This window comes from Zootoca vivipara, chromosome 7 (assembly GCF_963506605.1).
Source record: "Zootoca vivipara chromosome 7, rZooViv1.1, whole genome shotgun sequence".
NCBI lineage: Eukaryota > Metazoa > Chordata > Lepidosauria > Squamata > Lacertidae > Zootoca > Zootoca vivipara.
The window spans coordinates 74,631,572-74,652,380 of record NC_083282.1 but is presented as its reverse complement, the minus strand read 5'-3'; the positions used below and the strand labels follow the sequence as shown (position 1 = coordinate 74,652,380).

Sequence of the window (20,809 nt, the reverse complement as noted above, 5' to 3'; positions counted from 1 at the left end):
TTGTTTTCTGCTGCTCCAGAGAAGCGGACACGGAGCAATAGATTCAAACTACAAGAAAGAAGATTCCATAGGATTTAGATAGGATTTTTTCTACTTACGAATTTTTAGATAGGGTTGCTTCGACTCATGAATTTTTTCTCCCAATGCATTCCTATGGGATTCGACTTACAAATTTTTCCAACTTACAAATGTGCGTTCGGAACGCATTAAATTTGTAAGTAGAGGTACCACTGTACCTGCATGGTGGAGTATGGGTTGAATTGTTGCATGAGCAAACTTCCCCCTACCTTCTCCAGAGTCTTCTCCTTCTCCCAAGTCCCAACCCTCCAGGCAATATTATAGAAGCGAGGGGTGCAAGTCCCTCTGCATGGGTGGAATTCTGTTCTGCTAAGCATGAAACTTGTGGGATGCAGCTCTGCATGTTGGTATACCTTGTATAAAATCTATGCAGATGTACTAATAGCCATTAGTAAATGCATGTGTACTTACTCCTATTTACATAGCATGGGCAGGGAGGGGAGGAACTTGGTGAAAATGACTCTGGATATAGTGGGTTTCATTTGCAGGCAACTTCAAGAGCTCAATCAAAGGTTTACATGGAATCTACCCTATAAAGTCCTGTTATTTTTGCACCTCTAAAGATCCCTGTTATGCTACCTGGGAGTAACTAGGTTTTGCTTCACCTCCCAAGTTAAACTGCATGATTGACCATGAATGCTAGTGGCGCAGGATATCCGCTAGCCTCCCTCTATGTGGGCGACTTGCACCCGGATGTAACGGAAGCCATGTTGTATGAGAAATTCTCGCCTGCTGGACCAATTCTGTCCATCAGAGTTTGCCGAGATGTCTCCACACGCCGATCATTGGGTTATGCGTACATAAATTTTCAACAGCCTGCTGATGGTAAGTAAGTGAGAACTTCTAAACTCTCAAATGTTGTATTTTGTTTGCATCAAGTATCATTGCTCCACTCTTCAGCTGAAAAGACTCCCAGGGTAGATTACAGATCAATAAAAAGTAATACTGTGTTGCCTGAGGTCAGAGGCTATCTAAAAGGCAGGACACGAAAGAAAAAGGAGCACAGAAAGAAGAGGGAGGAAACTCAGGCACTAGTTAATAAAGTTCTTATAATGTGCAGAGGGAAATAGTTTGGTGCACAGGTGGGGAGCCTGCTACCCTCTGGATGTTGTTGGACTCCTGACTCCCATCAGCCCTGGTCAGCATGGCCAAGGGTTGCTGGGAATATCATCTGGAGGTCCTCAGGTTCCCCATTGCTGGTCTGGAGAGAGAGAGAGAGGGGTCAAAATGTTTCTGGTTTCAGCTGAGCTGATGAAGTGGCCCTGGTTCCCATCTCTCCCTCAGCTGCACCCTGATAAATCCATGTTGTATGATGTGCCCATGAGTCTTCCTTTGGAAAACGAAGCAAGTTTTGCCAGGCAAAAATGCAACTCAAACTCTGCTTTCAAGCAGAGTTTTGGACTCTGCAGTACTCATTTTGATCCCCAGATATTAGCTCTGAACATTTAGAAATTAGCTGGCGAGTAACCTTTTGTGTTCCAAATAATTTCTGGTAGCTGTAAGATAAGTGTTGAGCTAAACCAATGTGAAAGGAAGCTTCAGCCTTGCCCTGTTCACTAGGCCACAGTGATTGCAAATGTCCCACAGGAGGCGTGAAAAATCTGTGTTTATCTCCCATCAGCCCCAGCCAGTGGGGCTGGTGGTCAGTGGGAGTTGCAGCACAATATCTGAAGGGTCATAGCTTCCCCAGTCCTGCATCTAATGTCCTTTACCACTTGACCCATGATGCAGCTATGGTCTTGTTTACAGATGGTTGACTAAAAACCATGGGAAGTTATTTGTACCTACAGCTTCCGGTCATGTTTCCCAGAAGCCAGAGCTTCTCTTCTTAACACCAATTTCTTAAGCCCCACTCCTGTCAAAAGATTTTGTGATCTTCCCTGTTGGTGGTAAAATGAATGTGCTCACACATAGCTGTTTGCAAGACGAGAGATCGGACTTCTTCATTTCCAGCTTTCGGTTTTTGTTTCTGTGTAAACAAATGAGCTTTTTCCCCCCCTGCTAGCTGAGCGGGCCTTGGATACCATGAATTTTGAAGTGATAAAAGGCCGACCCATTCGCATCATGTGGTCCCAGCGGGACCCAGGACTCAGGAAATCAGGCGTTGGGAACATCTTCATCAAGAACCTGGACGATTCCATTGATAACAAAGCTTTGTACGATACATTCTCAGCCTTTGGAAATATCCTTTCTTGCAAGGTAGCCACATCACTGGCAGAAATAACATCACCTGATCTACTTCTAGCATTCTAGTATATGTGTTGTCTATCATTCATTTTATCCTGATCAATGCCATTTTCTTGACCAGTGGTTTCTAAGCACTCTGGCTTCACTTTTGTGTAAGATCATTTGGTGGGTGGTAATTTAAAATTCAAAACGGTTTTGAGGTAGCCTCTAGACAAAACACGTTGGGTGATTTCCCACCCCCCTCTCTCTAGCATCAAAGAAACAGCACTTCAGTACTGAGGGAGACCTCACTGAATCGGATACCAACCCCATCCCAAATTTCTTCAAGTTCTTTTTTCTCTCTCTTTGAAACTTGGAAAGAAATGCCTTCTCTTTCTAAGGGAACCAAGGTTTTTACTCATTGCTGATGGGCCCCGTTGATTAGGGTTACACCAAAATTTGTCTGGGACTCAGGGTACACTGTTTAGGGGGGGGGTTGTAACCATTGAGCAGATATACATGTACACTGGGGGAATCAAGGGTCTATCGTTTTTGTTTTCAGTTATATGACTTCCTTTTTTCCTCTTCCCATGTCTTAACAGGTTGTTTGTGATGAGAATGGATCCCGGGGTTATGGCTTTGTCCATTTTGAGACCCACGAGGCAGCAAACAGAGCAATTAACACAATGAATGGAATGCTCCTCAATGACCGTAAGGTGTAAGTGGAAGCTTGGGGTGGGGTGGGAGCTAGGGTGCAGGTATGGGTGAAGTGGGCGACTGCGAGATCAAATGTTGTTGACTCTCTTAATTTGTTAGATGCAGATTAGCATAGATCCTTATTGTGAGTTTTTAAAAACACTCTTAAGAGAAGCATTGCACACATAAATAAATAACAGAGCCCTTCTTATGCAGAACACAATTTAGAATAAGGGTATAGGGAGGCTTTTAATGCTTAATAGATTATTTTATTTCAATTTTCTGTTGGAAGCCGCCCAGAGTGGCTGGGGAAACCCAGCCAGATGGGCGGGGTATAAATAATATATTATTATTATTATTAGCACAAAGGAAAACCAAGGTCAGTAAAAGGTGCAACAAATTTCCTTGAAAACATGTATCAAATGATAGAATAACGAGCATATTTGTAAGTAAACACAAGTATCCAATATTTTAGGGCAGGTTTAGCATGCAAAACAGTCCATAAGGTCACTAATTCATTTCCCCTGTGAGTATAGAAAATGAACATTTCCAACAGCAATACGGTTGACCGGAAGAGCAATGGCTCATCCAGACTTCTGCTTGTCCCACCGCTTCTCCTCCCAGGAAAACCTGCTCTTTTCACATAATTGGAGCATACGTCAACTGGATTTTCCTTGGATTTATATTTGCTCCAATTCAGCACTAAAGAGCTGGTTTTCCCGGGGCAAGTTGTGGGGCAAACAGAAAACCACTCAGACCTGTATTTGGAAAGGATAAGTGGGAAACCACTTGGAACCATGCTTTCTAGGCATGGGACGAGCGAAGGGGGGGACAAGCCCTCACTGTTGCATGTGCTCTATAAATCCTTTGTCTAGAAGATGCCTTGCCAATTCATAGTTTTCTCTACACTGCCTTAAGAAGAGCAGTGGTTACAGCTGAAATCCACCCTGCGAGGTTGATGCAAAATACTGGCACGAGCAATGTTATCGCTGCTCAAGCATCAGGCTCTCCTAGCTTAAAGGTCTCTAGAGCTACACCAAACAGAGATAATCCTGCCTCTCTCCTCATGACGGCATCTCCTGAGCACTGACAAGGCAAAACTTGGCACTTGTGGCTTTATTAGAGCATGGTGATTGACAAAGCTGCCTCGGTTCTTGCCTACTTAATATAGCTTGGGAGGTTTCCCTGACCTCGTCGTATGGTACACACAATGCATTTTAAAAAGTGGCTTCACCATTTGCACTGTTTACAGGTTTGTTGGCCATTTTAAATCTCGGCGAGAGCGGGAAGCAGAATATGGCGCCAAAGCAATGGAATTCACCAATGTCTACATCAAGAACTTTGGGGATGACATGCATGATGAGCGACTACAGGAAATATTCTCAAAATTTGGTAAATGTGACACTTTGAAGTATAGTTAATGGCAGAGAAGTATAGTTAATGGCGGAGGATCGGGGGAATGCTTTGAACAGAGTTTCGCCAGCAGGAGAGAGGAGAGGGAGAGGGAGAGAATGTTCTGTTGCACAAGGAGAAATCCTTGCCCTGACAGAATGTTCGCTTATATGTTGGTTTCTACCCATATGTAATAAGAAAGAGATCCATTTTTTAATGAGTAGATGTCTCCTTCATCTCCCCACTACATTTCCTGCATGCTCCCAATTCTGCTCCCGGGAATCCCTCAACCCTCAAGGGGTTTTGGAGGCATGGATGAGGGGGAATCCATTCCGTCAACTGGATCTGTTCTGTTGGCAGACAGGCGAAACTGTTCTGTTGCACTGGTGGACAGGCACCATTGGATTTCGCCCAATAGCCCCAATTGCATGGCACCAATGTAGGTCTATTGTAACTTGTGGCCCCAGCAATGTCCCACTGTCTTAAAGTTGCTTGTTCTGCTTTCCAGGAAAGACGCTGAGTGTCAAGGTGATGATGGATAATGCAGGCCATTCGAAAGGGTTTGGGTTTGTCAACTTTGAGAAGCATGAAGATGCTCAGAAGGCAAGATGGTCTTTGATCTATTTGTCTGTGCCCAATGCTTGCTTGTTCCTGTTCCAGTGAATGGAGCTGTCAAAATGGAGCTGAAGACTTATTGGTGGGAAAGAGACCTGACTTGGATGTATGTGGACCTAAAGGAGTAAATGGGCTTTCTCCACTAGGGACCTCCCTGTTTTGTGATCATAAAGTTGAGGAGGCCGTCTAGTCTATTGCCTGATGTGGGAAGTCCCAGAGCTAGAGCAACCCCAACAGATGGCTGCATATAGCTTCTGCTTAAAGACCTCTCACAAGGGAGAGTCTATCCAGTTGCTTTGATCATTGGTTCCATTGCCAAACTGAATTTGATGCCAAACTTCATACGTACATTTAAAGGCTTTCCCGCAAAGAATATTGGGAACTGTAATTTGTTAAGGGTGCTGGGAATTGTAGCTCTGTGATGGATAAACTAGAGTTTCCAGGATTCTTTGGGGAAGCCAATCCTTTTAAAGGGGTGTAATTGTGCTTTAAATATATGGTGAGGACTGCTGAGTCTGTCCTGTTTTGGGTGACAGCTCTTCAGGTATTTGATGAGTGCTGCTGTTGTGTGTTCTCTCAGTCTTCTCTGGACCAAACACATCCCAGTTGATTCAACCTCTCATTATAAGATGTGATTATTATTATTATTATTATTATTATTATTATTATTATTTTATACCCCACCCATCTGGCTGGGTTTCCCCAGCCACTCTGGGCGGCTCCCAACAAAATATTAAAAACAGAATAAAACATCATTTCTACCCTCCTGAGCATCTTTGTTTCCATCCTCCGAAGCAGTTCTAGTTTGTCTAAGTCCTTTTTACATACAAATCTCGTGTTCGCTATGAATGCATGATGGCTACAATACCAACTAAATTGCTCATGGTGGCGGGTAGGGGGGATGTCATTGCTTAGGATAGCTCAGAAGCGAAGGCTTTGCAAAGATCATTACAAAATTAAACAGAACAAATGGCATCTTTTTGCAAGATGGATGTGTGGTTCATTGAAGGGTGGAGTTAATAGTGGAACTTCTTCCTGTGCACAACCCTCTTTGTTGATACCTAGTCTCCTGGCAGGCTGTTGAAGATATGAATGGGGCGGAGATCAATGGGCGAATGGTATATGTTGGCAGAGCTCAGAAGAGGATGGAACGTCAGAGTGAACTGAAGCGCAAATTTGAGCAGATCAAGCAGGAGAGAGTAAACAGATACCAGGTAATGCTAAGTGACAACGAGGTCATCTGGTGCGGCAAGGTACACTTTTTTTAAAAAAAGCAACACACCCGCTCACTTTCAAAATCTCAAACGCTGTGGTTGATCTCCAATATGCAGTTATGCCACACCAAAAATAATCATTTATTTATTTATTTGCAGGCATCATTTCTATTACTGCTATTAATACATTTATTGTCCACCGTTCCCCAGCAGAAGGATAACAACAATGGCACCTTAAACCAAGGTTATGGGTACAACAACGGAATGTCTAGGCACACTTTTTAATAACAAGAATACAAAGCTGAAAATGAATGAACTGCAGCTAAAATATTATGTTCATTTTTCACACGGTCTAGCCCTTCCCCTCCCCGCCCACCCTAATATACTTAAGAGGATCTCTTCTTCAGTCTTCAGAGAGTAGCTGGAAGTGGGGAGGCAGAAAAAGGTCCTCTTCCCACTCTGCAGTTTTCATCTGAAATCTTAGGCACAGTATTGTGCCCAGAGCTCAGAAACTGCTCATGCTAATGAAATTCCCTGTCACAAAATGCACCTAGAACAATAGGAGTTTTGAATCCTGGGTGTTGGTGTGGATGGCATTTGGTTCCCTTCCAGTCTTATGATTGAGTGTTGGAAACATTATTTTTTATGCATATTTTAAAATGGAAAGCTGCGGCATAAGTGTTACATAAAAAAAATATATGAACACATGGGAAGTGTCTGTGCTTTTTGCTCCTAGGGTGTGAACTTGTATGTAAAGAATCTGGATGATGGGATTGATGATGAACGGTTGAGGAAGGAATTTGCTCCCTATGGAACCATCACTAGTGCCAAGGTAAGATCTATGGTGGTCATCAGCTCAAGCATGTCAGCTTCTCAGATGGAACAACCCCCCTCCCAATGTTCTAGGGCGTTCTCCCTGCCCCAACCCAATTTCAGGGGGCACAGGGGGAAGGGAGAAGCCCCACTGCACAAGTGGAAGACCTTGTGCAAGTCTGCCACTGATGGGACTCATTAGATGAATCCTGCCCCTTCTGTTTGTAACCAAATATCTTTTGTCTGTGAAACTTTCATTCAGACCATAGGCAAGGTCTCATGTGATTGAGTGATTGATTGATTGATTGATTGATTGCTCCTTCCATATTCCTCCTTAAAAAACAAAAACACTAGGCTGTTGGTTTGTTTGTTTTAACATGCAGGGAATGGGGGGTGGGGATATGGAAGGAGAAATTGCATGAGCCTCCCACCTGCAGTCTGAAAACAAGGCAGACCACTGTTTTGAGGCTGAAATTGTCACTGAGATAATCCAGTGATCTGTCCCCTCCTTGTCTTCTCTGCAATGATCCCATCTGGAATTCTGGCTACCGGACTACTTTCATCTAGTCCTTCAAAAAAACTACAGCACTCAGATAAGCAAGGCAACCAAGGCAGTGAGGCATGGCTGTGGGACTGTTGACAGAGTTACAGTACTAGAAACTCTGCAAGCCCCCAGTCTGGGAGATGTGGAGGCCACTGTGTGTAAATTCCAACTAAATAGATCCACCAGCACATTGATGTTTAGCTGCCCAAAGGAACTTCTCCTCCCTTTCTTCTCCCTAAGTCTATTTCCAGGAGCAGGGATCCCCAAACTCTCTAGAGCAGATTTGGTGCGGGTGCATCTACAAGCCTATTTAGTTGGAGACCATCCAAGAAGTTTTGAAATTACCAGTCAACAGTACATTTAGTTATGATAGTTTGCTTGAAGGTGTATGCTGCTATGCCCGCCCTGCTGCTATGGCAGGGTACAATGAATGTTTACTGTAATAATGGCTCAGTGCCTCCCCATTTAGTGAAAACGAGGACTTTTAGTTGACCTTTGTTCCTGTTGAGTTTGGTGGGACTCAAGATCAGTTCACCCCAATGAGTATATTTGTGTGTGTTAGGGAAAGTTGCCAATTATTCCGCTCATCTTGATGTCCGTGTCTCTCTGCCTGTGCTCTTCAGACTGCCGTTTGGTTCAGTGGTCTCAGTGTTTTAATTTTCAATTTTAGGTGATGACAGAGGGTGGACACAGCAAAGGTTTTGGGTTTGTATGTTTTTCATCCCCAGAAGAGGCTACAAAGGCTGTGACTGAAATGAACGGGAGGATTGTCAGCGCCAAGCCTTTGTATGTTGCCCTTGCTCAAAGGAAAGAGGAGAGGAAAGCCATTCTCACCAACCAATACATGCAGAGACTAGCTACCATGAGGGCCTTGCCTGGTCCAATCCTCTGCTCCTTCCCTCCGGCAGGTTATTTCCTGCCCTCCCTTCCACAGGTAAGATTTGTAAAGAGGCTGCTATTACAGCTTGCTTCTAGGAAACCCATTGACTAGCACCAATGGCAGACAAGATGCTATTGCGCTGCAACTTAATGCACTTTGCAAATCCATTGCATTCCAGTCTAACTGCCATATTGGGAGATGTATAAAAATGGCTTTCACAGATCAAGCACCATAAGAACTTTTTATATCTCTGCCTACATCACCTCAAAAAAATAAATAAATCTTGCAACAGAGTCCACCCATTCAGCTGCGAGTTGTCCAAGCCAAAGCAGTCCTGGCTTTCCCCACAGAATCCTGGGAGCAGCAGTTTGTTAAGGATGCATAAGAGTTGTTAGAAGAGCCTTATTCCTCTCCCAGAGCTACAATTCCCAGAGTGGTTTAGCAACCAATCCCTCTTCACGGTCCCAGAATCCTTAGGGGGAAAGGATGTGCAAAGGAGAAACAGGGTCTGTAGCTCAAGTTTCCTTTGGGTGGCCTGGAGGAAAGGTCAACCTGGAAGACCCATAGCTGCCAAGTTTTCCCTTTTCTCGTGAGGAAGCCTATTCAGCATAAGGGAAAATCCCTTTAAAAAAGGGATAACTTGGCAGCTATGGGAAGACCTTGTTAGCCCAGCAAAGTCTGGGCCTTCTTTCTTCTCAGATGTACGTTCAAGAGGTGTTTTCCTTGTCATTTCCTCCCTGAGGCATTGAAGGAGAGCATGCATCTGAGGCTTCCTGTGAGTTTATTACATAAAGTGCCAAACTATGGTTTAGTGTTATTGTAGCTGTTCTCCTAATCTGCCTCAAGTCATTCTCAGGTGACAGTTCCCGTAAAGCTACACAAAAAGAACTGCCACATACCTTTTCAAATCCCAGGCCTAGCACTTTTGGTAGTCCAAGCTGCCCCAGGGCTGGTGTGAGGAAAGTAATATATCTTTTTCCTTTGTTTCGTGGTCTTTTTTCTAGCCTCAAACCAGAACCACTTTCTACAGTCCTAGCCCTGTTGCCCAAGTCCGCCCTGTCTCCCGTTGGAATATGCAGCCCTCCAGGCCTCCCTGTGAGTTTGTTTGTTTGTTTGTTTGTTTGTTTGTTTAGAAAAGACTTGGTCATCTGCAGAGCATGTGGGTGAAGGTTACACTTGGTATGGAACTCCTTCCATGTTGTTGGTTGGAGTTGGGCCCCAGTATTTTCGTGAGGTCGGCATGCAGATTCAGTAGAGCACGGGGTTGGCAATCTGATGATGCTGGACTCCAGCTTGTGGCCAGGGATCATGAGAGTTGGAGTCCAACAACAGGTTGCAGGTCCCCATCTCTGCTTTAGAGCAGGCATCCCCAAACTTCGGCCCTCCATATGTTTTGGACTACAATTCCCATCTTCCCCAACCACTGGTCCTGTTAGCTAGGGATCATGGGAGTTGTAGGCCAAAACATCTGGAGGGCTGCAGTTTGGTAATGCCTGGTTTAGAGGAATGTGTCTTAGTTCTCATTACTGAAAGTAGACTCACAGAATAAGCAGAACTCTCTTCTAAGATACTAGGGGTGGTGTTCAATTACTGTAAGTTCTGCTCAGAATAGACCCATAGGAATTGATGGATCTAACTTAGTCATGTTCACCAATTTATTTATTTATTTATTTTAAAAATGTATTTCAGGTTTATACATTTCACTAATTTTACAATCATTTTAACATTTCAAAACTTGACTTCCTTCCCCCTCTTTCTGCGGTTCCTTAAATCTATTTTTAATATCTTCCACACATGCAAATTAACTTAAATTTGCTCATTTATTCATCTACTTTAAATATGTACTCTTATAAAAACTGCACCTTATTACAATAGCCCTGCCAATGTTCGTATCTGTTTACCATTTATCTGTAAATATCCAATAAACCATTTCCATTCTTTTATTAGAAGTTTGTTATCTCGATTTCTTATTCTTCCATGCTCACTAATTTATGTGGGTAAAACGTCTCTGAATGCAACCCGCTTCTTATGCCTCCAACTTCTGATGAAAGTATTCAATGTTTTTTAGCATCCTATCACGCAGCCAGCCCAATCCTGAGGACTAGTGCACCTCCCAGGCGCCCGCTGTCCAACATCAGCACCATGAGACAAGCGTCCACTCAGGCTCCCAGGGTATCTCCCAATGCCCAGAGAGTGGGTAAGTTAGGAAATGTGGATGGTTCATCATCAAATGGAATGGTGCGTGCCTGTGTGCTTAGATGCAGGTAGCAATTATTTTACGCATAATCCGGTTTGGGGGAATCTGTCACAGTGTAGCATTACCAGGAAATGGAACCTGTGGCAGGGTGATGGCAATAAGGGTAGGCTGAGTGGGAGCCATTCAGTTCTATGGGCTCCCATAGCAACTGAGAGATTAGGTACACAAGATGCTCTTACCATGCCTCCTCCAGATAAATGGATTATCAGGAGCTGGTGTGGGGTTTAGCCCTTGATTCAATGGCATCTGTGGGTTCATCCTTTTGCTTGCTTTGTATACATGAATGGAGTGTTTTATTGCCGTAAGATTTGGACCACCCAATTGTGCTGACGTTGCAGGGGAGATTTTGAGAGGACTGATCAGATTTATTTATTCTGCGCCACTTTGGGAAGCTTGCTTTTAAAAAGGCTTCTGCAAAGGGTGTGTGGCATTAACAATGGGATATGTCACCTCTCCTCTCTCTGTAGCCTTCCAAATTGTTCCTGTTCTCATTTCAGCCAACATAGGAACCCAGACTATCAGCACTCGGGCATCCTCAACAGCCCTACCACGTGGCATTTCCCAGTACAAGTACTCTTCAGCTGTGAGGAATGCCCAGCCACTGGGCACCATGGCATCTCTGCCAATGCATCAGGTAACTCGCCTTCAGATGTGGACCAAAGGATATTGTATGGACCATGTTTTCCTACCTGCACTCCTTAATATGGAAGATTTTTGTGATCATGCTATTAGCATAGGCTGTGCACACACCATACATTTATACATTTAAAGCTCCCCCCCCCCCGGCAAAAATCCTGGGAACTGTAGAATAAGGGTGCTGGGAATTGTAGCTCTGTTAAACTGCAGTTCCCTGGATTCTCTGTATGTGCGTCATGTTTTTTTAAAAAGTGTGCTTTCAATGTACGGTGTGCACACAACCTTTAGAGTTTGGGCTTGCAGCGCATTCTAGTTTTTGGCGTTGGATTGGTCTGGATTAGTGGTTCCCAAAGTGGGACAGACCAACCAAAGGTCACACAGGTCCCCGTCTTTGATTTAGAGGAATGTGTGGTGGCCTACATCTGTGGGTCTACTTTCAGTAAAAAGAACCAAGCAGAACTCTCTGCTAAGACACTTGGGGGGGGGGTTCAATTAAGTTCTGCTCACAGTAGACCCATTGGAATTAATGAACCTAACTTAGTCACATGCATTAAATTCGCTGGGTAAAATTTAGCTGAACACAACCCTCTTCTCATTTCTCCAGCTTCTGCTGATGAAAGTGTTCCTTCGGGGGTGAGGTCAAACCATTGGAGAGTTGCAGCGCCTGCTGTGGCTATAGAGCAGGCATCCTCAAACTGTGGCCCTCCAGATGTTTTGGCCTACAGCTCCCATGATCCCTAGCTAACAGGACCAGTGGTCGGGGAAGATGGGAATTGTAGTCCAAAACATCTGGAGGGCCGAAGTTTGGGGATGCCTGCTATAGAGACTGATGCAGGAGAGATATGTTTTGTTGTAGCTGTGGCAGATGAAGGCGTCTGGCTGTGCTGCAGCTGGTGCACTGTGGTGTTTCTTCTCTCTGAGCTCCTCCCAGTGGTCATTCCTCCTCTGGTCACTGCTGTGGATACACTGCAGTCATCTGCAAGGGATTGCTGACCAGTGGTTAGGGAAGATGGGAGTTGCAGCCCCAACAGCAGCTGGTTCCTCTTCCCTACTTTAGGGAGCTTCAGTTGGTGCAGGAAGAGGAGTTGCTGCCATTAGAATATCCCCCAAGTGTCATTCAGGAACTCACACAAGGACCATGCTATTATTGTTGTCTTCTGTTTATTGGCCTGCAGGTTGTAGAACCGGCTGTCCGTGTCCATGGACAGGAGCCTCTGACAACATCCATGTTGGCTGCAGCCCCTCCCCAGGAGCAGAAGCAAATGCTTGGTGAGTTGTAAACTTGCCCTTCTGAGGCGTCCTGTTCAGCTAGCTAGCTAGCTATGTCTCTGGGCAAGAGTTTTAACTTTAAACTTAAAGGTGCCGCTCTGTTGCTTGGAAACTGTTTTTGGCTTCCCCTGAATATGCAGGATCTGACCGTAGTTATTCAGTGCTGCTGGCAATGCATTCTGCTCAGCTGGTAGAGCATGAGACTCTTAATCTTGGAGTTATGGGTACGAGTCCCATATTAGGAAAACACTACCCACAACTGTGATGAACAAACTGGGAGACGGTCTTCTTTTCACTGCCTTTTGCGGTTCTATTGGCTTGAGATTTCATTATGGGCCTTGCTTAGTTTCATAGGCTTTTAGCACAGACCAACACCATATATTTAAAGCACATTAAATGCATATTTAAAGCATATGATTCCCCCCCCCAAGATTCCTGGGAACGGTAGTTTAAGGGTGCTGTGAATTGTAGCTCTGGGAACACAAGTTCTATTAGTTTGTACAGTTTGATTTGATTTTGTTTGTGTATTTCTGCCGTGAGACCTTTGCTTTAAATAAAGAAACATGCAGAACCTTCAAATGGGAAACTAGAATGAACACTGGAAAGGACATTTGCTGATTGGTATAATCAGCAATAGGGACCCAGGTGGCACTGTGGTTAAACCACTGAGCCTAGAGCTTGCTGATCAGAAGGTCGGCGGTTCGAATCCCTATGACGGGGTGAGCGCCCGTTGCTTGGTCCCAGCTCCTGCCAACCTAGCAGTTCGAAAGCACGTCAAAATGCAAGTAGATAAATAGGAACCGCTACAGCGGGAAGGTAAACGGCGTTTCCGTGTGCTGCTCTGGTTTGCCAGAAGCGGCTTTGTCATGCTGGCCACATGACCTGGAAGCTATACGCCGGCTCCCTTGGCCAATAATGCGAGATGAGCGCGCAACCCCAGAGTCGGTCACGACTGGACCTAATGGTCAGGGGTCCCTTTACCTTTACCTTTACCTACAATTACAACCTAAGATTGCAGAAGGGTCTTGGCTAGGGGAAGGGATGGTGCAGGATAGTATATTCAGTATCCTTTCCATTCTGCTTCTGAAAAGCAATGATCTCAGCAGTGCTAGCAGACTGTAGTATGAAAGCAACCTTGGTGGCTGGTTGCATGGTTCTAGCAACCATGAGGACACTTCAGTTGGAGCCCTGCTTTAAGGGACTGGCTACCCAGCCTGAGCCCTGTCAATCACAGCTTTTCTCCCTAGCAACTGTGGTGGGCCTGGCAGCAGGGATCTCCGGGCATGATCAGGTATCATAAGTAGCAGCTCTTTTCCTGCTGACCGAGCAGCTGCTGCTTTCCTCCACATGATCTGGTGAGGCTGAGCTGCGTGCCAACTGCATTTGAATGGAGGGTTTCTTAGATTACTAACAGCCGGACTGCACAGGCTCTTGCTGTGCTGCCACCTGCTTTGGGTATGCTTTGGGCATACCCTTCCTTTCCTGCCCCCATAAGTGTACTTAAGGAAAATGATGCTGCTTCTCCGGGAGGGATTTTCCTTTTCAAAGCACACAGCACCTCACTGGGCAAGCAGAAACTCCTCCTCTTCAATATATACTTTCCTCACACAGAATGGTTACAGCGGTGATGGGTTGAAGGAGTTTATCTCTGTGTTCTCTCGTTCTCTCGTTCTCTCTCTCTCTCTCTCTCTCTCTCTCTCGTTCCTGAAAGAAAGGTAAATCTTTGTCCTTGCTCGGTTGCAACAAAAACGGCCAAACTGGCCAATGTGAAGCATGGCGTGAGTAAAGAGTGCTGGAATTAGGGATGGATCACTCTGTTTCTGGTCTCGTGTCACTTTCTCCCATTACAGGTAGGTAGCCGTGTTGGTCTGAGTCGAAGCAAAATAAAAAAATTCCTTCAGTAGCACCTTAAAGACCAACTAAGTTTATATTTTGGTATGAGCTTTCGTGTGCATGCACACTTCTTCAGATACACTAGAAACAGAAGTGTCAGACCCCTATATATATACAGAGGGTGGTGGGGGTGGGTGGGAATGGGAGATGGGCTGATGGGAGTGGTAAACCTGTAGATGGCTGTTAATGGCTGCTGATGGCTGCAATTAGTCCTGGGCTGAGGTGCTAAAGAAAGCTTGATCATGCATAATGAGATAAGAATCCGATGTCTCTATTCATCCCAGGTGCTTCCATGGTTTTAAGCTTGGTAATGATTTCCAATTCAGCAACTTCTCAATTCAATTTCCAATTCAGCAACTTTGCTGCCACATACACCCGGACAACATCATTACTGGCCCCAACAACATCCAACATACCATCTCAGGACTATTTAATTGCTCATCTTCTAACATTGTGTATGCCATCAAATGCCAACGGTGCCCTTCAGCTCTCTATATTGGACAAACAGGCCAAATCCTACGCCAAAGGATAAATGGACATAAATCTGACATCAGGAACCATAAGACTGAAAAACCAGTAGGAGAACACTTCAATCTCCCAGGACATTCTATACAAGATCTCAAAGCAGCTGTTTTATTACAGAGAAATTTCAGGAACAGACTGGAAAGAGAAGTTGCTGAATGCAACTTTAAAATGCATCTCTGGGGTTATTTGTGGGGCACAGGAATTTGTTCATTTCCCCCCTAATATAGTCCTGCCCACCACATCGTCCGAGGGATGGTGGACCGGCTCACGGCTGAAAAAGGTTGCTGACCCCTGTGCTAAATGCATCACTGCCAATCTTATTCGGCATTTGTTCTGTTTCGTTTAAATAATAAGCAGGAGAAATCCTGGTTCTCAACAGGTCCACAGTACATGAGCAAATAATTTATCTAGCTCTGCAAAAATTGTACCCCTTGCAATACAATTGGGAGGGGGGGGGGCTCCCATTGGCACCATGCTGCTATTTCTCCACAATGACGCATTGCTGTTTCTCCAAGCAGTGGTTTGTGTAGTGACCTTACACAAGCCAAGCATTCGCTGTCGCATGAAGATGCCCTCCTCTCTGCTTTTTGTTTGCACAGCCAAATTATTGACAAGGCTGGAGTTGCCTATGCAAATGTGTAGCGCTTAAAAGAAAAATAATGTATGAAGTCTGTCTTGAACTGAGTCAAATCTCAGTGCTGACAATGGCTGCAATGTCCACCCCACCTGAGGGCAGCAGCTTAGCTTAGGGGGTGAAGAGCAGGCTATGTGCCCCACAGAGCTCTGTCTTTCACTACCTTGTTGCTACTCCATGCCCCTCCAGTATTTGCCGCCTGAGGCAGACACTGCACACTGCTTAATGGTAGGGCCAGGCCTGCATGCAGTCATTTAAGGAGAAAGTCTTTTAAAATGCCTGCAGCAGCAGCTTGAAATCTGGGAGGATAATAAAGAGTTAAGTCAATTGTGTATCTGAATTTGCTTTCCCTTAAGACAGTCTTTTCTGGTAGACATTTCCTTTTGGGGGTAGGTGAGGAGTACCTGCTAGATGGCAGTGGATGTTAGTATCCTTGTAAAGGTAAAGGGACCCCTGACCATTAATTCCAGTCGCGTACGACTCTGGGGTTGCGTCGTTCATCTCGTTTTACTGGCTGAGGGACCCGGCATGCAGCTTCTGGGTCATGTGGCCAGCATGACTAAGCCGCTACTGGCAAACCAGAGCAGCACATGGAAACGCTGTTTACCTTCCCACCAGAGCGGTACCTATTGTATTTATCTACTTGTACTTCGTGCTTTCGAACTGCCGGGTTGGCAGGAGCAGGCACCAAACAACGGGAGCTCAGCTCACCCCATTGCAAGGATTCGAACTGCCAACCTTCTGATCGGCAAGCCCTAGGCTCTGTGGTTTAACCCACAGCGCCACCTGCGTGTACATCCAGTTAAATTCTTATAATCTTTTCAAGTGCTTTATTCTTTGGGAACGGTTTGGATATCCATGTGCAATTTGTTTAACTCTTCTGCCTGCTCTCTTGAAATTCTGGTCCTTACCAGAATTTTTTAAAATGCATTTTCATTGTGAGAACTGAAGCACACACCGCCCCCGGTGTTCCTCATGGGCCACTATTGCCGCTAAGCTTAAAAAATGGAATAAAAAAACTGAATGGGGCCAGTTCCATGGGGGTTTTCTCACTGAATGATGGATGCTTTTATTCCCTTTGCTTGTGCACAGGTGAACGCCTCTACCCTCTGATTCACTCATTACACCCCTCCATGGCTGGCAAGATCACAGGAATGCTGCTGGAGATAGATAACTCTGAGTTGCTGCTGATGTTGGAGTCACCTGAATCCCTCCACTCTAAGGTACTGGAATTTCATGCTATAACATAAAATCCGCTAACTCTGCCATTGCAAATCCCCAAATTTTGCAACTAAAATATATTGTGCTGATTTGAGTTTTGTTTATCTGTAGAGTTTATGATATGCATACCTTCAGAATATGAAGGGTTTCTCTTTTACAGAGTATAGAGTGGGGCAGTTTTTTTTTTCAGAAGTAGGTGATGGAGCAGGAGACTATTGGGGAACTGAAATGATCCCTAAGGGCTGGGAGATTTTGAAACCCTGGTGGGATAACTGATAGTAAAAAGGCTCCCTCTCTGACTACAAGCCTTTCCACTGTTGCTTTTTCCCAGTCTGCCATCCCCAGCTAAGTCCATTTCTCATGTGGTTTGTACATGTGTGCGTGTGTTCTGATTATTCCTGGTGCATTTGCGCCTTGAGCAAATGTGGTATACTTTGTGTATGTATCCCACACGGAAGCACATTTCCTCGATGAGATTAAAAACTATTTTTTTACATATAAAGTGGCAATTCACTGTAATGGTATGTCCTGACTAGTTAGAGAAAACAGAAAAGATCACATGACACAGCCTTAATGTCTGTTTTGACATACACATAACACTCTGTGTGTGTGTGTGTGTGTATGCAGGGTTTCTACGAGTTTTGGCTGGTTTGCAAAGGCTGCATGTGCAGCCCTGTGAATTACCTCCACGTTATGAGCCGTTCCATGTTCAATGCTAGAGGAGCTATTTTTAAGCAGTTAGTGATTCAGCTGCATAGGCTTTCGGTGCATGAATAATAACTTAAGGAGAGTCTTCCTGGATCAGGCAAATGATCCATCTGGTCCAAAATACTGTTTTCCCATAGTGATGGCCACCCAGAAGCCCCCCAGCCAGGGGCATGCTGTTCCTCAGCAGCTGATACTCATACAGCCTCTGAAATGTGGAGGCTAAAATGAATGTAGCCATCCTACTAGTAAACCCACTGGCAGATGGGGCACATGAACCTGGGAAGATAGCCCATCTAGGAGAAGCAAAACTCTTTATCCTTAACCTTCATTGCCATGTGGGGTATCTTCAGGAGAAGAAAAGTCTAAGGAATAAACTACAGTGGTGCCTCGCTTAACGAATGCCCTGCTTAACGAAATTTCCGCTTAACGAAAGGTTTTTTCTAGTGGAGGTTGCCTCGCTAGACGAATTCGTTTTACGAAAAATTCGTCTAGCGAATCGCGGTTTCCCATAGGAATGCATTGAAATTCAATTAATGCGTTCCTATGGGCAATTTTTTAAAAAAAAATTCAATGCATTCCTATGGGATTCGCTAGACGAATTTTTCGTTATAAGAAAAGACCCATGGAACGAATTAAATTCGTCTAGCGAGGCACCACTGTACACAAATCTGGAGTGGAGTCCCTAAGACTGTTGGATGGTGCTTTGTACGCCTCCTTCTGGCAACTCCTGCAGCCAAGCTGGTGTGAAACGTATTTCTCTGCATTACTTTGGACCACATCAGCGAGGCCGGGGGGGGGTGTCTTGTCGTCTGGGCAGCCTCCATGCACACCACCCAGGTTTAGCCCCACTGGGAGGTCACTTCTGTGCTGCTAACGCAGCAGTGTGACTTCACCCCAAAGGCACACTACATTGGCTCTTGAGACAAACCAGATGCCAACAACTGCTAGTAAGTCCTCCATGCATTTGTCTAATGCCCTTTTGATAAGAACATTGTGCTTTTTGGAAGTTACAACAAACTGAAGACTTGGAGAATGTTGGCATTAAAAATAGAATGGGGGTGGGGGTGAAGGCTGAGATGAAAAACTAAATCACCCTTTGAGAGAGTGTATAACTGGAGGGTTGGGAGGACATTATATTAAGTGGGTTTGTATTAACTGCTTTCAGATTTGGTAGGAAGTTTTCAAGAAACCATTTAATGCACATTAAGCCAGTTGAGACGTGGGTGGTGCTGTGGGTTAAACCACAGAGCCTAGGACTTGCCAATCAGAAGGTCGGCAGGTTCGAATCCCCGCGATGGGGGGAGCTCCCGTTGTTCGGTCCCTGCTCCTGCTAACCTAGCAGTTCGAAAGCACGTCAAAGCTTGGACCTCGGTGTGTGTGATTCTTTGGATCCTAAAGCAGCCAAGTGGCTTTAAGACACCATCCACATCAGTCTCTAAATTGCTTTGGCTGGAGAGCCTATGGCTGTCCACATTTTGCTGAACTCCAATTCTCCAGCTGACTCAGCCAGCATGGCCAGGGGCCAAGGGTGAGGGGAGTTGAAGTCCTGCAACATCTGGAAGGCCACAGGCATCCCACTTCTGCTTTTCAGGGAAGCGGAATGCACCAAGGATTGTTAAAGGGCCTCCATGTTGATTTGCTGAGTCTATCTCAGTTCAACCTGGTGCTAATAAATGACTGTCTGATCCTGGGCTTTGCTTTTGTTAGATAGAGGAAGCTGTTGCTGTACTGCAAGTGCACCAAATCTCTGAAGCATCCCACAAGAGGAACTCGGCAGCATTTCTTCAGTGACCAAGGTGGGCTGGTAAGGAGTGCACAGCGATCAAGTGAGAAACTTGGTTTTGGCCAAAATATGTAAGAGGGAGGGAAGGATAGCAGGCCCAAGCGTTTCATTGGGGACCTGATGCAAAGACATGGTTCCATGTTGAGAACTGCTAACACAGAAGGACCTATTCATACAATGTCATCTGCTTGGCAAGGTGAGGGACTAGTAGGGAAGTGTTGCAGCTGCATGTGTGAAGCTGACACTTTCTGCTTCACTCCTTTTTAGGATCCGATTGGTACTGATCAAACGACTACTTCTACTTTGCCTGTTGCTGCAACCGTCATTTGTTTGTTGCTGCAAACGACTACTTCTACTTTGCCTGTTTGTGCAGCAGCCTTTATTGTTACCATAAATTTGCTGCGTGTGGTTTGGATCTCACTCAGATTCAGTGCCCAGCCGTGGTCCCAAACTACTGTAGGCACAACTAGTGGATTATCAATGGGAAAATTGAGTTCCTCTTCCCATTACAGTCAGGATGGCTATATGAAACTTATCTGTGCATTCTAATTTAGAGTTTCACCATTTAACATATGCATTTGCAGTCCCAAGGCACAGGTGGTTAATATATATTCTGTCCAACTATTTATTTTTTGGTGGTGGTGGTGGGTATATGTATATAAGTATTCATGCAAAAATCTAGCCTCTTTTGTGCACTTAAGAGTCATTGCAGCTTCTTTTCCCACTAACATTGTACTCACACTTTAAAGTATTTTCACTGGTGCTTTTCTAGCATCTGCTGCTATGGGAAGGATATATTGTGAGAATGATGTGGAACAAATTGGTTCCCACATTGTGTTCAATTTATCGAAGCTGGTCATTTTTAAGTAGCCTTAAGCTTCAACCACCACTGGGGCCTGTGGCACTATTTTATTTGTTTGCACTGCTGTTGACATGATGAAGTGAAGCTTCACTTCCTTTATCATCATCAAGTCTTAGTGCCATGTTAGACAGTGAACACTGACTCAATAACTACTCTGCTCAGTTGCCTGGATCCATGGGCTGCCAAAATTACTGGGCCAAACCATTGCGAGCTCCTTTATTTTAAAGAAAACCAACTGCTTCTCATACTTGACACATGTGGGAGGGGTTTTTTTGAATTGCATTTTTAAATAACTCTTATAGAGGTGTGAGAATGGATGCCTGTTCTCCTTAAAAACCACTTTTCTTCACTGTGTCATGCACATACCCTCTTTTCAACAGCCACGTGTGCATTCTGTAGAAATTGAAATATTTGTATGTACTGTTACTTTTGAGCTGGGAAAGAAACTTTGACTTGTTTAACACATGCCTTATAAACTTCATATCCTGGTAGCACATTGATATATGACTCTTCTCCTTTATAACTTCGATCCAGTTAAATTGTTCCAGGAGCCCACAGAGGGGGGTGTTCACAAGCAGGCACCTGCAGTTGGCCCTGCGCTGCAAAGTGGGCACGATTAATTT

At 44.8% G+C, this 20,809-nt stretch overlaps 1 protein-coding gene across 1 annotated transcript; it reads left to right on the top strand.

The window, feature by feature from the left end:
- PABPC1L (poly(A) binding protein cytoplasmic 1 like) lies at window positions 1-20,792 on the top strand. The gene is made up of 14 exons (XM_035122807.2): window positions 1-903; window positions 2,084-2,277; window positions 2,847-2,962; window positions 4,193-4,332; window positions 4,841-4,935; window positions 6,024-6,161; window positions 6,898-6,993; window positions 8,189-8,452; window positions 9,403-9,493; window positions 10,467-10,595; window positions 11,153-11,289; window positions 12,467-12,560; window positions 16,705-16,835; window positions 19,249-20,792. Exons 1-14 carry the CDS (start codon window positions 711-713, stop codon window positions 19,330-19,332), a joined length of 1,902 nt encoding a protein of 633 aa, XP_034978698.1. The 5' UTR covers window positions 1-710; the 3' UTR covers window positions 19,333-20,792.
- Window positions 20,793-20,809: the final 17 nt, after the last annotated feature.